The 18,773-nt window shown below is 44.2% G+C and overlaps 1 protein-coding gene across 2 annotated transcripts in view; it reads right to left on the reverse strand.

Moving 5' to 3' along the window:
• LOC306828405 (netrin receptor UNC5C-like) overlaps positions 1-18,773 on the reverse strand; it is a 209,507-nt gene that overhangs the window by 23,292 nt on the left and 167,442 nt on the right. For both annotated transcript variants that reach the window (XM_079350869.1, XM_079350868.1), the window contains 2 exons: positions 8,452-8,643; positions 3,732-3,949 (listed from right to left, as the gene is read on the reverse strand). In XM_079350869.1, coding sequence (XP_079206995.1) covers positions 3,732-3,949; positions 8,452-8,643 — 410 coding nt within the window. The remainder of the gene's footprint in view (positions 1-3,731; positions 3,950-8,451; positions 8,644-18,773) is intronic.

The following is an 18,773-nucleotide window of genomic DNA, read 5'->3' on the forward strand; positions in this document are numbered from 1 at the left end:
AGAAGAGTGTGCTGGCCACCACAGACTGGTAGAAGGCCTTGAGGAGTCTGTCGCAGACACTGAAAGACCTGAGTCTCCTCAGGAAGAACAGCCTGCTCTGTCCTTTCCTGAAGATGGCTTCAGTGTTATGGGACCAGTCCAGCTTGTTGTTAATGTGAACCCCAAGGTACTTGTAGGAGTCCACCCTCTCCACTTCCTCCCCCTGAATGATGACTGGGGCAGGGGGGCACCTCTTCCTCCTGTAGTCCACTACCACCTCCTTTGTTTTGGCGATGTTGAGCTTCAGATGGTTGTTGTTGCACCATGTGACGAAGCTCTCGATCAGACCTCTGTACTCGTCCTCGTTGCCATCAGTGATGCGGCCCACGATGGAGGAGTCGTCAGAAAACTTTTGGAGGTGGCAGGAACCAGAGTTAAACCTGAAGTCTGAGGTGAAGAGAGTGAACAGAAAGGGTGCCAGAACAGTTCCTTGGGGTACTCCAGTGTTGCTCATCACCACATCAGAGACACAGCCGTCCACTCGGACGTACTGTGGTCGGCCAGTGAGGTAGTTGTAGATCCAGGCTGTGGTGTCAGGGTGCAGATGAATATCCAGCAGTTTTTCCCTCAGGAGGCCGGGCTGGATGGTATTAAAAGCACTGGAGAAGTCAAAGAACATGACTCTCACAGTGCTTCCCTGCTTCTCCAGGTGTGACAGGGCTTTATGGGTCAGGAAGATGATGGCATCCTCCACGCCGATGAGCCGCTGGTAAGCAAACTGCAGTGGATCTATGAAAGCAGTGAGCAGGGTCTTTAGCTGCTGGAGAACCAGCCTCTCAAATGTCTTCATGACATGTGACGTGAGTGCCACAGGCCTGTAGTCATTAAGAGAGCTGGGACGACCAGTCTTAGGAACTGGTACAATGCAGGAGGTCTTCCACAGGTCAGGCACCAACATCAGCCTGAGGGAGAGGTTGAAGAGGTGCCGAAAGATTCCTGCGAGCTGCCTAGCACACACCTTGAGGATCCTGGGGCTGATGTTGTCTGGTCCACTGGCTTTTGTTATGCAGAGCTTGGAGAACTGTCGTTGTACCTGGCTCGTAGTGAGAGTGAGAGTGGGGGGAGGGTGTGGGGGACTGTTCTTTGTTTCCGGAAGTAGGGAGCTGGGGGGTGGGGGGGGTGGAGTGGGACTGTCCTTTGAAGCTGCTGCTGGGGCAGGGCTGTCCTTTGAAGCAGCTGGTGAGAAGCTGAGAGAGGGGAAGGTAGTACGGTCGTTGATGGGGGGGCAAGCCGAGTCACCAACAGAGGTGCGAATGGCAGTTGGAGTGATGGTTGAAGACCCAGACCCACTGTCTGAGCTCACCGGGGTGGGGGTTGAGTCAAACCTATTGAAAAATAGGTTCAGCTCAGCAGCAAAAACTGGGTCTCCTTCAGCTTTGGTCACAGGCTTGCTGTAACCAGTCATCTGCTTCATGCCATTCCACACCTCCTTTGAGTTGTTCTGGCCCATCTTGGCCTCAATCTTCTCCTTGTAGCTGTTCTTGGCCTCCCTCAGCTTCTTCTTTAGAATCTTTTGGACAGCCCTGAGCTCCTCCCGGTCTTTAGCCATGAATGCCCTCTTCTTGCTGTTAAGAAGGCCTTTGATGTCTTTGTTGATCCATGGTTTGTTGTTGGAGAAGCAGCGAACCTTCTTAGTAGGGACTATGGTATCCTCACAAAACCGGATGTAATCTGTAATGCAGTGAGTGAGTCCTTCAATGTCATCACCGTGTTCCTCCTGAAACAATTCCCAGTCTGTGACATTAAAACACTCCTGCAGGGCCTCCTCAGAGTCTTTAGACCAAACCTTCACAGTCCTTTTTCTGGCCACCTGTTGTTTCACCAGGGGCCTGTAGGTGGTATCAAGGTGGATGAGGTTGTGGTCTGATTCCCCGAGGGGTGGGAGGGAAGAAGAGCTGTATGCTCCCTTCACATTGGCATACAGCAGGTCTATGGTTTTATTCCCTCTTGTAGCGCAGTTTACATACTGTTTAAAGTTCGTCAGTACAGAGGAGAGAGTGACATGATTAAAGTCCCCGCTGATCAGTATGAGGGCACTGGGATGCTGTGTTTGTAGCCCCGCGATCACAGTGTGTATGACGTCACTCGCGCTCGCAGCTACAGCTGATGGTGGGACGTAAACAGCAACAATAATGGCATGTGAGAACTCACGTGGTAGGTAATACGGGCGTAATCCTACCGCTAAAAGTTCAGCGTCGGGAGTGCAGACCCGTTCCTTCACAGTTATATGCCTGGGATTACACCATTTAGAGTTAACAAAGACAGCAAGGCCTCCTCCTCTCTTCTTACCGCTCTGTCTCCCCCGGTCCGCTCGTACCAGCGTGAAGCCGGCCAGGTCGATGAGACTGTCCGGTATATTCCCATGTAGCCATGTCTCCGTGAAGCAAAGCAGGCTGCTCTCCCTGTAGACCCGCTGGCTGTTTATTAAAGCTGTGAGTTCGTCCGCTTTGTTTGCGAGTGACCGGACATTCCCCATAATGATCGACGGCAGAAAAGGTTTAAATTTACGGACTCTCTCGATCCTCTCTCTTCTCCTCTCCTTGACTTTAGTGCCGGCTTTCCTCCCCCGGCGTACCCCTCTCCATAAGTCCTCAGGGATGCGTGAGGTTGGGACACCGACTCCATGCCTGAGGCGCAGTAGTTCCTCACGACTGTACGTGATCATTCCGGCAAGAAGAGAAAAAAAGTCCCGAAAAAAAGTACCGTACTTCACTTAGTGATGCTGCAACTAAAACGCTGCAGTAGTGCAGGCAATATGCCCAAAAATAATACAAAAAATAACAACAATAATAACAGTTTTATAACAATATAAGGAAAGAAGAGTCGGAGCTGCTGTAACAGGCTGCCGACTCTCTCAGCGCCCGGAAGTTAATCCGGGCGCTGACCTTTGGATCATTGCAGTTTTACTTTTGACGGATTGATTAGAGCCCTGAAAGAGCAATCTGTTCTGACTCCCCCCCCCACAGAAGAACTCTTCTGCTTTCATTACCATGCTTTTTTCCTTCCTTATGTTTTCTTGGTAACCATTAAGTCAAACCCTACGGGAGGAAATCTGCATCTGCCTGGGAGCAGTGCCATAGGGCTGAGCTGACAGTCTGTGAGGAGAGGGCACATTTACAGTAGCCCTGTGAAAACACCTTAGGGTAAGTGGAGAAATATGACCTGCTTTGCATTTCCTTGTCAGAAATGTCCACAGTGAGATGCAAAATAAGGACTTAACATTCAGCGGTCTACTCCTGCATCACACACAGCTGACAAGTAGAGGCTTCGATGTGTTGGAGACAGACAGCAGACGAGAAAAACAAAATACTTTTCACGAGAAAAAAGGCCCTCAATTTAGTGAGGTGAGGTCACTCATTAGACTCAGTGGAGGTTCAGAATTTAAAAAAAAAAACCCCAACAACAATAATGATGGATGAAGACTTAGAAATAAAGGGCCTCAGATCAGAAGAAAAATAGCCAATTCAGCTCTTGTAGTGCCTCAGGACAGGTACCAGGAAAAAAAAGTGGTTTCATCTACAGTGTATTTGTGACTCCTGTATGCATGCCATGAAGGTGACAGAGCCGAGGGAGGAAACTGGGCCACCAAGCGGCATGTATACTAATCGTGTCCGCCTCTGCATGGGAAATAACTCCAAATCCTACTGAACATGTCAAAAAAAGTAGAATAAATGCAAAGTAAACGTTGATACCTTAGGAGAGAGTTTGGACGTGAAATCTCCGCCGAGGTCGTCCTGTGGCGTGACCAGACCAGAAGAGTTGTAGACTTTGATCTTCAAGTTAGGCAGAGGGTCCAGGAGCGGGGAGTTGGTCATTGGGATTTTATCGGAGACATCGTGGAGGGCGTACACAGGGCCGCGGTACATGGCGGCTGCGTTTGTGAGGTCAGGAGGGGCCGTCAGAAGATCAGCTGAAGAGAGAGATGATCAGATTAAATGGATGTGATGGAAACAAACAAACTTCTCCAAATGGTTTAAAAATGGACAGATTTACTGAGTTATGGTCAAAATGGGTTTCATAAGCACGTTAGTCAAGGCTGCACTGGAATCAATAGATGCTTTATAATCATCTGTGTTATTCCCATACTGTATGTAAGTTAATCAATCAATCTTTATTTGTACAGCACCACTTCCCAATATAATCTCAAGATACTTTCAAAAAGAGCAAATGGGGGCGGGAGTAGCTCAGTCCATAGGGACTTGGGTTGGGAACTGGAGGGTCGCCGGGGGCCGCTGCCTCACTCTGACATCTCTCCATCAGTGTATGATCCTGTTTGTGCATGTGTACTGTATATATCAGCCTATGTGTGTGTCGCATGAGTGTAAAAACCTAATTTCCCAACATGACTCCAGAGGCAGACACCAGACTCTTGATGAGCAGCCATCTGACCGAGCTGCGTTCCTGCACTTTAACTAGACGAAATAGAGTTCAGTTCATTCTGTCACAAAGACTGTTAGCCTCACTCCTTTCTAGGAAATTGGAAAGAAGCTGAAGCAGACAGCTCCCTCATTGTTTTAATAAAACATTTGGCAATATTAACTCAGTAAATCCAACATGGGTATTTACTTGATGAAAGCTAATCAAGGGACCGTGCTCCAAGCAAGCCAATAAGACGATGAGCTCGCTCATTTTTAAAGACACATTTGATGAGCTCGCCAAAGCCCCTCTTTAAGTTCAACGAAACCAACTCTAAAGGGAAACACACACCAAAGTGGTCCTGTATGAGCGTGTCTCTGCACAGAAATGCAGTCCAATAATGTCCCCGATTTAATTGGGACCGGGATCACAGGAAGGACGTTTACCGACTGAGAACAGCTCCAGATCTGTTCGCACCAGGCAGGATTTTTTTGGGAGGGCGTAGAGTTGTTACCTCCACCAGCCCGTCTATTCTAATTTTAAAATCCCTCATTATCACACTCTCTCACACACACACACACTCACACACACACATCTGTCAGCTATCACTCTCTTCTGCTCTCTATCACCAGGCTGTTTAGCCTTAAAGCCAGCGGGTATTCCTGCCAAATCATCCCTGCTGAAATTTAATTAACAGCTAACGGAAGTCACAGAGACAGAGAAAGAGAGAGAGAGAGAGAGAGAGAGAGAGAGAGAGAGAGAGAGAGAGAGAGAGAGAGAGAGAGAGAGAGAGAGAGAGAGAGAGAGAGAGAGAGAGAGAGAGAGAGAGAGAGAGAGAGAGAGAGAGAGAGAGAGAGAGAGAGGGCAGGGTGGGAGAAAGAGAGAGCGAGACATGCAGGGACATAATTCTTCATTAATAGTAATCGAAGATGTTCCCTCAACGCAGAGTGACGAGCATCCTAATGTCTTCCTGTTCAAATGTCACCCAATCTCCGCTCTGCAACAGCACACACACCGATGCACACACACACACACACACACACACACACACACGGGGACACGCACACATTCAATTATTACCACCCACTGTGTACCAATTTACTTTGCTTCCTTTCTGCCCTCATATTCCTGTGTATAGCTGTATACCATGATCTGAATTTGAATGTGTCCAAACAAAACGGGCTGTCAGCCCGCATGTGAAGTCCAGGTGAGCCGAACTCAGCGTCAATGAGAAGATGACCAAGCGACAACTTCCGGTATTAGAAAACATGAAGCCCATTCTGAAGTTCTTCAAGTGTCCGCTTGACATGAGAACTTACCTAGACATTCAAAGAAATAAACATGCTGAGAGCCTGGAATAAAGGGATTCTTTACGTGACGCAGTATGATGATTTTTGCGTCACATAAAAAAAACTTCCAGGCAAAGAAAAACATATTTTTCCCGTCTCAGGACAAAATGAGGGCTGGATTCACGACCATTCAACACTACTACCATGTTTCTAATGATACACAGCTTCATGCAAATGGGTGAAGTATCCCTTTAATATTGTTCAGACACATCGAAGGAGGCTTCAAACCTGCTCTCACCCTGTTGAAAGGTTGTCTGAAAGTTAGCCTGAGAGGTGAGTATCAAGGCAGGCTTGGTCCATTCATATTGACGGTACATGTTGAGGATGTATAACACCATCAGTGAGAGACCGGTTCACATTACATGCGTGTAACTGAGCTGCTTGAAACTATTCCATGCTGATTGACGCATGATTTGTTTGCACACTCCTTCACTGAGCCGGTGGATACACAGGCTATACAATTTCCAGAACATTCATCCAATTCCACAAACTGAGGATGAAGGCAACAACAACAAGTGCCACCATATCCACTATGTCAGATTTCAGCAGCGTCTTGTTTTACATCATGTCTGGATGAACACAGCTGGCGTGTGTTGAGGGGAACGTCGTTCCAAAATGGTTGTAAACTATCACACGCCAACATGTGTACAGTTTCAAACAAACTGCTGCTGCTGTGCGAGTGCATGTGCACACGGCCTACATGGATGTATCTCCGAGCATGTTTGCCAGCTTCATTGATTTTTTTTTTTTTACAGTTTTGGAGCCAAGTGTTGTTGTGTGATCATGATAAACAAAGATGTTTTTCTAACACAGGTCTTAAAGTTCATGGCGTCAGTTGACTTTTACTCGATTTCTTCCACACTCCGAGGCTAAACTCGGATATTTCCAGTAAGCTATCCGATGCATGCACACGCATGAACACGTGTTCAGGTGGCGTGCTTCTGCTTGTCTTATCCATTTCCCAAACACAAACAGACATACGGGAAATGGCAACACAGACGGGAGGAATAAAAAAGATGGCTCCACTGTAACAGGAAAAACAAACAGAGAGGGAGTAGAGGCTGCTGGACGAGTCACCATGACAAGAGAGAGAGAGAGAGAGAGAGAGAGAGAGAGAGAGAAGTGCTGAGGTGGGGAAGAGGGAGACTGAGATGAAGAGGATCCTGATAAACAGGAAACGCTAACAGTAGAGGATGAATGACTGAGACAGACATACAGACAAAGAGAGACTCTGTGATGGAGGAAAGCTGTCTCTGGTGGAGACAGAGATGAATCCAGACGAGAAAAGATTGAGCAGGAGACTGAGGGAGACATAAAAAATGATACCGGTATCAAAGCTTTAGAAGTCAAGGAGAGCCCAGTCCTCCTGTTTCCAGCTATCAAAACACGTCTGCACTTTATCTATTTATCTGGTGTTACGCAAGGATTTAAGAGACACATCTCTTCAGAGTCGATTAAAGAGGATGATACTTGATGACAAGTTCCACTTAAACAGCGAGTGTCAACATAGTTGTTCTTCAAAAAAAGTTCCCAGAAGTCCTTTAGGTAAAGTGTAGCTGCAGAGCTCTGACACTGTCGAGTACTCTGAGCTGTGCAAAGATTCCCCTGTCTCACTTCAAGACTAAGAAAACAAGACTTCACACGTGCGAAATGGTATTTTGTGGTAGACCACACTAACAGAGACCAAGTCATGACCGAGACCAGAGTGTTCCCAGACCAAGGCCAAGACCACGACATTAAGGGATTGAGTCAAGACCAAGAGTTCCCAGAGCTTAAGTCGGAGTTGAGTCCCCACTTCCCAAGTCCTCAAGTCCAAGTCTGAGTCATCAGTGCAAGAGTCGAGTCACGAGTTCTGAAAATCAAGGTCTGATTCAAACTCAAGTCTGAATCCTGAACTCGAGTACGCCACTCAATCAGCGACCTCAGGGCGGGTGTAGGATTCACAAAATGTCCAAATTTATCAATTGGGAATCGTTCAAGCGCACCCTCAAGAATAAACACAGGAAGGGTTGGTAGCCAATCAGCTCAAAACATGACCTCAGCCGCCACCTCCTCTTGATTTACTTCAGCTTTAATGAACATCCTCGTTCCCAGAAATACACAGCCTCTCTCAGTGTCCTTTCCATCCACTGCCACTTGTGTAAATGGGGCCGGAGAGCCAGCATCCATTACTGGGGAAAAATGTTCAAAACTGTGAATAAAGTTAATGGTTGCATTTAAAGAGGGATGCTTTCCTTTCTATCAGAGGAATAAAGTGGACCAATAAATCAGAGGTGGTCTTGGTTAAATATTCAGAGTAGTGCAGAAGAGCGAGTAAAAAAAAAAAAGTGTTCAAATCCAAGATGAGGATAAGACCTTGAACTTTTAAAAAAAATATGCATTGCTAATTTTTGTGTTCAGTTATGTATAAAAAGATCCAACTATTCCTTGGAAACAAAATTAGCATGTTTGCTCATTTCTAGTATCCCTCATAGTCACAGAGTTTAAAACTTTTTGCTCTTTACTGAGCTCCTACATCTAACATTAAATAATGAAATATCAGAGCGCTTGACAAAAACTACTAGAGAGTAAAACTTCTCTTCCAGGCAAGACGCTTAAACAAAGCGACAGAGTAGCTGAACCAAAGTTTGGTCTTTGAATGGAGTATCAGCGTGACTTGAGTTTTCTGGGTTTCTTTCAACTCTGGATGAAATGCAACAATCCTTACCTGATCGGGCTGTTTTGATGTTAACAGACTGGAAGCCTCCGTTCAGCGCCGAGGTGTCGATGATGTCTGAGTCGAAGTCACGGTGCGTCTTGCGGTAGACAAAAAGGGCCACGATGACGGAGATGACCAGACACATGATCACTGCGATGACGATGCCCACGTAGAGCGCCACATCGTCTGTACTTGGAGCAGCTGGAGAAGGACACAAAGAGGGAGAGATTAAGATACATATGATTCACCATCGGGAGGAAGTTCAGGTGAAGGTAAACAGTCAGCCCACAACTCGCCTTAAGTGAAGCAGGACTATGAAGAGCTCCTGCTACTGACTGGCTGTAGTATACCGCAGGTAATAAGTCCCGCCTCTTCATGCAAAACATATAGGTTGAACTTTACAATCAAAATAGAAGAAGTCCGAATGAGCTGTTGTGAGAACGCATATCAATTCACCTTGATTTTGACCTTTATTATCAGAAATCCGTGCACAGAATACAGCATGCTTTTGTTTTGCCCCTCCCGCCTGACAGCGATTGCCTCGCACTGCGAGCTGAATGTGTGAAACGACCATCCCCGAATTCTCGACACATTTTCAGGACTACATCCACTGTACGTAGCTGTGCGTTTTTGTTTCGTGGGAGTGACGTGCTGCAGCTTCTCCAGCCGTTGCACAAAGCTCAGACTGTGGCTCCGAATGCACAACGTCTCAGCACTCGTCACGTGTGTGTTTTGGTTTCGTCTTTGTACAACAGTAAAAGGTTGAGGCATGTTGTCCATCTTCATACACACAGAATGTGGCACATAGTAAAGCCACATTTTTCTCTGTTAAAAGCAGCAATGTCAAACTAGCTCACTATTTCTCTCCTTCATTCTTTAATTGTGTTCAAGAGTTCATTTCTACCTCACACCACACCTCAGACTAAAAGGACACTCTCTATAGGTTCCCTTACAAAAAGACATTTTCAGTCACCCTCCAGCTTCTGTAACGTGATAATTTATCAAGACGGACGAAGAGGAAGACAGAGACACCTTTCTGCAAGAGAAAAGAGCAGCGCCACCTCTTAAAACTTAATAAGGCTGTTAATTATTTCACAAGAGTTCTATCATCCTTTTCCAATCCAGCTGAGACTTTAATGACATTTCAGAGAGAACAACTGGAGGGGGGGGGGGATTTTCTTGTTCCTGATCCATGTTTTAAAGCACAGAAAGGGAGCGAGAACTCTTTTAACCGAGGGTTGAGGTGGATGGCACGAAAAAGAGAACAGAGGAAAGGGAGAGGAGACAAGTTAAGAGCACAAGGGATGAATGGTGGCAATAAAGAGAGAAAAGGGCAAGCACGTAAGCAGATGAAGACTGAACAAAAAAAGGAGGATAGTGAGGGGAGGAGAGGAGGAAAACAGGGCAGCAGCAAAAGAAGAAGAAATACACTTGAACTTCAAAGCAGCCAAACAAACAAACAGCACATACTGTATTTCACTTGAAAGTGCCTGTGAAACTTTTTCTGAGGAGTCTCACACTTAAGACGCTGCTCATATAATCATATTCCCTGTAGCTGGTAGGAGGGGATTTGTCTGTGGCTATTAAAAAGAAGAAGACAGGAAAGTATAGGAACACTCCCTTTTAATCCACCCTTAAAGTTGAGAGGCTGATAACAGGCTTTTAGCTCCAAACAGCCTGAGTCATTCGCTGAAGGATTCGCTGTTGTCACATCAGAACGAGTCCAGGAAGAGTGAACGTGATTACGCATGAAAAAGAATCCTTTGATGAGGCACACAAACATCGGAGCTCACGTCCGCTGAAACATGACACACAACATTTGAAGAGGGGAGGTCACTTCTCACGGTGTTAGTCACTCACTGACCACTAGAGGGAGCGGCGAACCACTTTTGGAGTCTCTGGGGAGCCGAGCGTATGAGGCCTAAAGCCCGTCCATCAGAGTGAAGTCGAAGACTTTACTGGGAAGCATGAGCTCACACTCTTTCTCTTTTTTCAGAAGTTGGAGTAAAGCTGTCCAAAGAAAAAACAAGTGAAACTACAAATTCTGGAGAAACATATCGCCCTGCTGCTCTGTCTGACAGGATGATCGGACATCTTTCATTTCTTTGACTTTGTTTAAAATCTCAGGAACTACAAAGCCCCTGAAAACCTAAAAAAAAATAAAGTTGGATGATAGCTAGATGATTTAAGCGCACACATTTTTTTTACATGTTTATCTTTTGGGACTTCGGGAGCTTCGTACAAAATGCCTTAATGTGTGCACAAGGATAGAGAAGTTGTAAAGAAAGTTACACCCTGCATGCTGTGTGCACAATCACACGCATTTCAACTACGTATCCTATCAAAAAGGGGTACACATAATCTCAAATGTTTTTGATAGCAGCTCCCTCAGCACCCCTGCGTCATGCACCTATGACTTTTCATGAAAGAATACAGTGACACCACAGGGGTCTGTTACAGCAACTCAAATCTCTGCTTATGAGATTCACATCAAACGTCGAGACCACCTTAAATTCCCCAAGGTTGAACCCCTCTGGATTTTGTCTCCAACTTCCCTTTTTGATAATGAATAAAAAGATTGCCGTTAAATCCCAAATGTCCCGACTTCACTGCCGCACAGCGTTGCCCTGTTATCAAGGTCCTTGCTCTTGCCGGAGGAGGGGGAACAGAATGGGATAATCCTCTTTAATACCAACTCTCTGATCTTAATTATGATCATCATCATCTATTTGGGGGAATCTTTATCTTGTTTCTTCTTTGATTTGAAGGTCTTAAACTTCAGAAAAGGGTCGTGCATTTAAAAAAAAAAAATACTTCTAAACTTGCTTTATTCTAAAGTTTTTCTTCTTTAGTACGTTTTGGGCCACTTTGGGATGAGTTAACTAGGCTACTGTTCTGGATATAGAAGTGCATGTGTGCACAGATTGGTTCTTGTTTTATACCAGTGGGTTTTAAAGTCCCAACGTCACTGTCTATCAGTTTATATAATATCCCATCTCTCTCAGATCTCCCTCTCCCTCCATAACTCAAACCCGCTCCGTCTCCATCTGTTTGATTTGTAGATGAATGAAACATCACGTCCCATTAGAGCCTCTACCTGCCTGAGTAACCTACATAAAACTGCAGGATACCAAATGTTTGCTTTCTTATTCATTCTCATTCCACACTTTCTTAAAAAACATTTTTTTTGGTGTCCTGAATTGCCTTTTCACTTAAGTGAAACATTAAGACTGGATGTCGAAATGTGTACAGATACAGATTTGTTTCTATGTTCTACCTTTAGCACATGGCTATTTAAAGGAATTGTATTCCTTCTTCCAAAGAGACCTTTTACTGTCTTTTTTCAGGATTCATATTTATCCGTTATTACTTTTAATATTACTATAATATTAGCCATCTAATTTATGCAAATATTAAGATTGACAGCATTTCGATACTTTGATCATTTTTTGATACCATGTGTTTTGAAATAATAAAATCTCTGACCTTTTTAACCATAGGCTTTAAATATTATTGGACGAGCCCTGAGTGACGTCAGCCGTCTTGTTCCTGCAGTGGGCTCTGGACGCTCATCGGCAGCAGACGCCATGCTGGAAATCCTGTCAACCTGATGTCAGGCTGAGAGCTGAGGCGGGTTTTAAGCCTCTTGACGAACCATTACATCGCTCCCACCTGTCAATCATGTCAGCTTTGTGTGTGTGAAGCCGTATTTCAAATAATCTCCATCTGTACAGTGTGTGTACAGTGATGACTGATTATAATAACATTAACTAATCAGACCTATTTCTTTTTTTGTAGCAAGCCGTAAACATGTTAATGTATGCTGTAAAAAAGATCTTCTGTCTGTGGTGTGTATGTGACTTCCTGTGTTCCTGGAGCCAGCCTCAAGAGGACCCTCGACAAACTGCAGGATTGTCTTCATTCCTCAAGACCGGAGGTCGACGCTTCGTTTTAACATTTGATTGTATCCAAAAGAACAAAAGCTTTAAAAACACATCATTATTTGATACGAGCATTTGAACACATTGAAAAAGACTGAATTTATCCATTCATCCCAAAGAACAGGAGAATTTGTTTAGTGCAAACACACAACACTCTCTCACTTTGCCGGCTTTCATTTAATATATGGACAGATATTTCATCTTATTATAGTCTTGTGTAATTTAGTCCATTTACTGTTTATATTTAATGTTATACTTTAAGAGCTAAGTTCAAGGAAGACAAATTCCTTGTGTGTGTAAGCATACAGTACATGGCATATAAAGCTGATTCTGATTCAGCTTAACGTTATCAGCTGCAGAAAAAGTACTTTGATGAACTGGCATGTTTTGAGATCTCCCTTAAAAACGTTTATTATCTCGCTTAAAAGCTCGATGTCATGTTCAAATTGAAGGACAATGCCACAAACCGAGTCGTTCCTCCTCAACATTCAGCTCCTGAGTGTGTGCTTGTCTCCATTCTTTTCATTTCAGTCAGCGTCTTTGTTCAAAAAAAAAAAAAAAAAAAAAAGTTCTGCTTTGGCTTAAAACGCTCTTTTCTTTGGTTTTCTGATGTTCTTTTATCCTCTGACAGCCTGGAATAACAGGCTGCGTCTTCCCTGACAAGACGGGGGCTGAGAACGGGACTGAACGTGGGTGAGCACTTTTGACCGAGCCCAGATGAATAACCAATGTGTTTGGACCTCTGAGTGTATCTAAGCGTGGCCCGGGGCTGTGCTCTGTGAAGCCAGAGTGACAAAGTGTGCGGTGATAGGAGGAGGAAGGAGCCAACGGGGCTGACTAAGTACAGAAAGATACACACCTATGTTCATTTCTAGGAGCACTCATGCGAGCTTTAACACTCATGGGCAGACATGAGCTCACATCCATATTCACTTTTACCCACAAGTCCACCCCATATCTTCCAACCATGTATTCACCCTTCTGTACCTGACAGGCAGTTTCATGTCCGAGTCGCTCACCCGCGAGCCCGGCTAAATTGGATTTAGATTAAAAATATATGCCTGTCAGTGCAGGAAGTAACAGAATGTGTTCTGTGTTTAAAGGTCACGTGTCTATCACACACACGAGAACAATAATGTGTAAGAACAGAAAGTAACCTGTGTGCACATGCTTCATGAGAGAGGATGAGAGGATGCTGTGAGTGAATGTATTGATCTATCAGAGATCAATATACAGACAGCTTTATGTGTGTGTGTGTGTGTGTGTGTTGGTAACAGATGGCACTTTGATGAACATCTTCTCCCCCATAGGGAACTGTCGATCATAATCCTGCTACAGCTCAGGTAAGATTCATGAGGACCGATGTACGGTGAGTGGGATGCAATAACAGATTGTAACCCTGACAGATGGAGCAGAGACCCCGATGAAAAGCGAGACACTTTCCTTTATCTCTATTGTCCTACTGATTTACTGTTTACCTAAGAATGCAATACTGTAATAAATAATAAATATTGATTTTTAAATCAATATTTGGTAATATATGGTAATGCTCCTTGTGATGTTGAATATCTTGTTATATCCCCCTCCCCCTTAAAATTGACTATTTATTGTATTGTGGTGACAAAACGCCACATTTAAAATCACTTTTATTTTGAGGTTGGAAAATGTCAACTCATTTAAAAATTCTAGCAGTGAATATAAATGCAAAGCAATGTACACACTTGTTGGTGTGTTTCTATTTCAGACTTGTCGGTAGATAATGGGTCACATTTAGTCGGACCACTTTGTCAAAATAGATACTTTGATGCAATTACTTATATCTGGCGGTATGGCTCTGTAAGGGATCTCCCTGCCCTTCCACGTAAGCATCAGGCAGGAACAGCACATGTTCCCGCCCTTTCCGTGCATACGAGGAAAACTATAAAGCAGGAAGATCAGCAGCAAACCTCCAAACAATCATACCAAGCAAACCTCGCTGGCTTTCCACAGGTAGTGTGGAAGCCAGCATGAGGAGATAAAGTACAAGACTAAATAGAAAAAAAGAAAAACTAGCAAGATTAGTGTTGGGCTGGCAACTAAAGCGGTTCAGTCTGGTTTGTCTCGGTACGGCACGCGTTTTGTGGCGTTTCCAGACTAAAGCTGGGAAATATCCCCACATCACTGACCCGTACTGTCCTACTTTTTGATACCCTTCCCTTGGGGTGCGAAGAATGTCAAGCCGACCCGAAAAGGTGGAGCTAAACACTGCAGTCTGTTGATTGGTCGAAAGAATTGTCACTTCCCGTGTGACAGCGGCAAACACAATCCCGCCGTATTTAAATACACGGATGATTGTTTTTTCGGCTGTATTTCTCCTCGCGGCACACAACCTTCTCTGAAACAAAGCTGGATTGCATTTTTAACAAAGAGCCACATGCCAATGACAAAGTAGATGATTTGCTCGATGTCTTTCATCATTGGTCTTTGTTGACTGTGTCGTGTTTTTCTTCTTTGTCGCGCTTGCACTATGATGTGACAATATTACATAGCTGATGTGGTTATCGGCATCAGGCTTAAACGCCACATACCAAATAGGGCACGATTAGGTGTAAAAATCCAAACAGAATCAGGTTTTACCGAAGCAAACCATACCAAACTGTACTGATCTATACCAGACCTTTTGGTGGAAAAAGGGCTTAAGTGACACATCTGGAAAGCCTAAAGAGTTAAAGAGCCAATCATATGCTTAATCATTTATTTAAAGCCAGCAGGTTTATAGTGCACTCATAGCTTTTTGAGCATCTAAAATAGCTTGAGACTCCGGCCGAAGGTAAGGTTTATAGGCGGAGGATGAACATCTGCCCATAGCTTTTAGTATCGATACGGGTGAGATGGATGAAGCAGTAGTTGCAGCTCCTACATGGATGGAATGAGCAGAGTATCAATCTGGAGGAAGCCCACAGTATTGGCAGAGGAGGCGAAGAGAAGAGGCGAACAAGGCTCTAGATATGGGTGTCCCCTCCTCCGTGGAAAAGAGTGGTTCAGTTTGGCTGGCTTGAGGTCGGCTTCTTAAGTAACGCCTCAAAGAAGACAGGGGGCAAAACACAGGATTAGTTTCAGATATCAAAACTGATGTTCCTTTCCTGGTCTCATAAGACCTAGAGTGTTTACGAAAGATAGACAACTATTGTGAATTAATATTTAGATCAGCAATAGTTAGGTCATGTGAGGTGTCAGGAATTTGCCACCTCAGAGAAACCCATGCAAAGCAGCAAGCGACAGTGTGTCAGATCAGAGAAAGGACCAGAACACCCGGCCTTTAAATGACTGATTAACTTGTGCAGAAGTGGAAGAGTGAGAGGAAGACACATATTGTTGCCTTGTGGTTTTTTCCCTCTTCAGGCCATTTAGCAGAAGATGGATGGAAGGATTCCCAATTAGGCTGATGGTGGATGGATCCCAACACCATATGTGAAATTGAATACCTGTGATAAGTCCTTTAATCGAGGAGGGAAACAGTTGTAGAGCTCTAAATCAATGCACATATGATTGGTGTATTGACAGGTAAAACGGTGAAGATGTTAAAAAAGAGATTAAAGAAGATCATGGAGAGTCAGACATTTTTAATGTCGCATATAGCGAGAGGGAACATACGTGACTGCATCATTTTGCTCAACCTAGGACGGTTTGATAGAATAGGGGGCGAGTCAGCCTGGATTATGCCGCCTCTAGGCACAGACGGGGGAATTTTTCCAGATTAATTTCGTGTAGCTATACCTATGGGATCCAAATAGACCTATCATGAAGCCTTTCTTAACTTCTTTATTCAACAGAGCATCAACTATCTCGGGCTCTTTTTAAGTGGATTGTAAATTGTTGGAAGTGAATGATACTTTTGGTAACCACGTTAGACCAGCCAAGAATCTCTGAGCCAGACCTGTGATCAAGTAATTAACAAAACATCGCTTTCTGAATGCCTTCCCCAGCTCGGGAACATTGACTGGGGTTGAAGGCTTTATTTGTTATTTTCCTTTTTTTGTAAGACGGCTGCTCTCGGGCACACAGATTCTGGATGCCTATCTCAACAGTAGCTGCAAGCATGGATATATTTACAGTTATAGAATTTGCATACTCATTGAAAGTGTCACTCAATGGAGTTGTTAGCGGCGTCACCTTGGTCGTTTCAGGTTGGGGGCTAGGTCTGGTGGATGGCTAGCAGCCTTAGTTTTTGGTGCACAGTTTGTGAGAAGGAGCCGCAGATTGAGCAAGACAAAGTGAAATGTCCGTCTACTAATGTCTACTAATGAGGGCCAAATCAACTCTATGCTCCATGTTGGGCCATGGTACCATCTTTGCCTGACTTCTTGGAAAGAGCTGACTCCAATTTGTCAAAGTTTTGCAGAACATCGTTACCCTCCACCCCTGAGAGTAAGATTGAACATCATGTTTGTGCCTCTGTGTGGTCAAACCTCAAAGCCAAATGGGTTTTTTTCTGTCGCTGCACCAACATAATTCTGCCTGTGTGCCCTGTGCACACGCCAAAGTCACAGTATTTGGAGGCTACGCACAATCTAAATGAGTCAGTTAGCTGGTTTGTTTGTGTGAACTGACTGATGCTGTGTCCAGCAATAATGGGCATTGTTATTGGCAGAACTTGACTTATCTGTAAGAATGAAAGAGGAAATCTGGGAATTAGGTCACTTTGAGTCTGTAACTGTGTGTATGCCAATGTTTAGCCCAATGATGATTTTGGGGTCTAAAAATTGCAGATTTGAACACACACACACACACACACACACGCACACACACACACACACACGCACACGCACACGCACACGCACACGCACACACACAGTTGATGACATGCATGAGCTAGCAGAACAGAAGCAGGGCCTCAGCCTCCGTCAGCATGGATCGCTGTCAATCGATTGGCCGAGCTTTTTGTCACTTCCAGAGTCCATCCAATCTGCCACGGCAAGGATTTAAAGCAGGGGGAAACAAGGATGGCTCAGCTTAGCTCGTCTCTATCTTCTCTGAGATCTGAATCCAAAGCGGAGATGTGGACAATCGCTACTTGAAGCTCATTTAACTGTCTTTTTGATCTCGCTTGGCACAAACATGCAAACACCATCCGCACTGCTCTCCTGGCAGACACATCAGCTCTAAGTAACTGGCAGGATGAGAATGAGTGAAAGTGAGCAGTCATTTGTAAATGTGTCTATCCTGATTTTCTACAGAGAGGATGGGTAACATCTAAAAACATCAGCTATTGAGACACTAAAGAATCACATAAGCCCAGATGGTGCATTTCTATAAAAAATAAAAGCTTAGTAAATAAAGCCATGCCTTACAAAAACCCTAAAATATTTCTACTTTTAATGAATGAACTGAGCACAACTCAATTCAACCTGTTTCAGCCAACTGAGTGGAATATTTTGCCCTGTTTCTGCGTTTGCTGGCCACACATGAATCAGAAGCTGTCTCCCTCCACACAGCTCTACACCTCACACCTTTGTCATCGCCTCAAGCTCAGCTGGTCCGTAACCAACAAACAGTCATGTAGCTCTCGAAACAGAGACAGGGAGGCTAACAAAAGCAGGGATTGCTGGTAATAATTTGATACTTTTCAGGCTTTTTAAAAATCTGTTCCCACGCTCTTAGAGGCTTGACACGCAAATTAATAAAACTAAATTCCAAAACATCCTGTGTAAGTATTATTTTGGAGTAAAAACTTTCTAAATAGAGCGTGAAGTCAAACTCCCTCTATATTCTAATGTAGCACTATGTCCTCTTTTTTCTGTATTTCTTTTGCATTCATTGCGTTACATGGTTTTGGCAATTTGTGTAAATTTGCTCACACAAGTTTATACTATTCTGTTAACTACTGTGTGCAGCCCCACACAATTCATCCCATGGACTGTATTTAAAAATATCCAGATTGACAACCTGTAAAATGAGCAATGACTGTCTCCATCTCATGTCTCTTGTTCTGTGTCTGGATCTGTCTGGATCACAGACAGGATGCTGAGACTGCGACTGCAGATCCTAAACGAGAGTCATTAGAGCACATCACAAACGCTCATGGATGTCTTTGAAGATAAAAGAGAGAAGCTCCGAGAACGACAGAGAAGTGGTAAAAAAAAAAAAAAAAGTGGTAATAATAAATGCCAAAGGTCCTTTCACTCCCTGCACCTCTCAATTTCTGTCATCCTCACAGTTTAAAGAGATTCTGGCTCATTATGTCACTTTGAGGAACCGACAGTAACAGCAGAAGAGATGGATGGAAAGAGAGAGAATATAAGAGGAGGCAGAAAGAGAAGAACAAAGTGGTGTAGCTTAACATTTTTCCCACAGCTTATTATCATATCTCGCTCTTTTTAGCACTCATTAAGCAGCTTTCATAGCTCCCAA

This window comes from Symphodus melops, assembly GCF_947650265.1.
Source record: "Symphodus melops genome assembly, chromosome: 1".
Classification (NCBI taxonomy): Eukaryota; Metazoa; Chordata; class Actinopteri; order Labriformes; family Labridae; genus Symphodus; species Symphodus melops.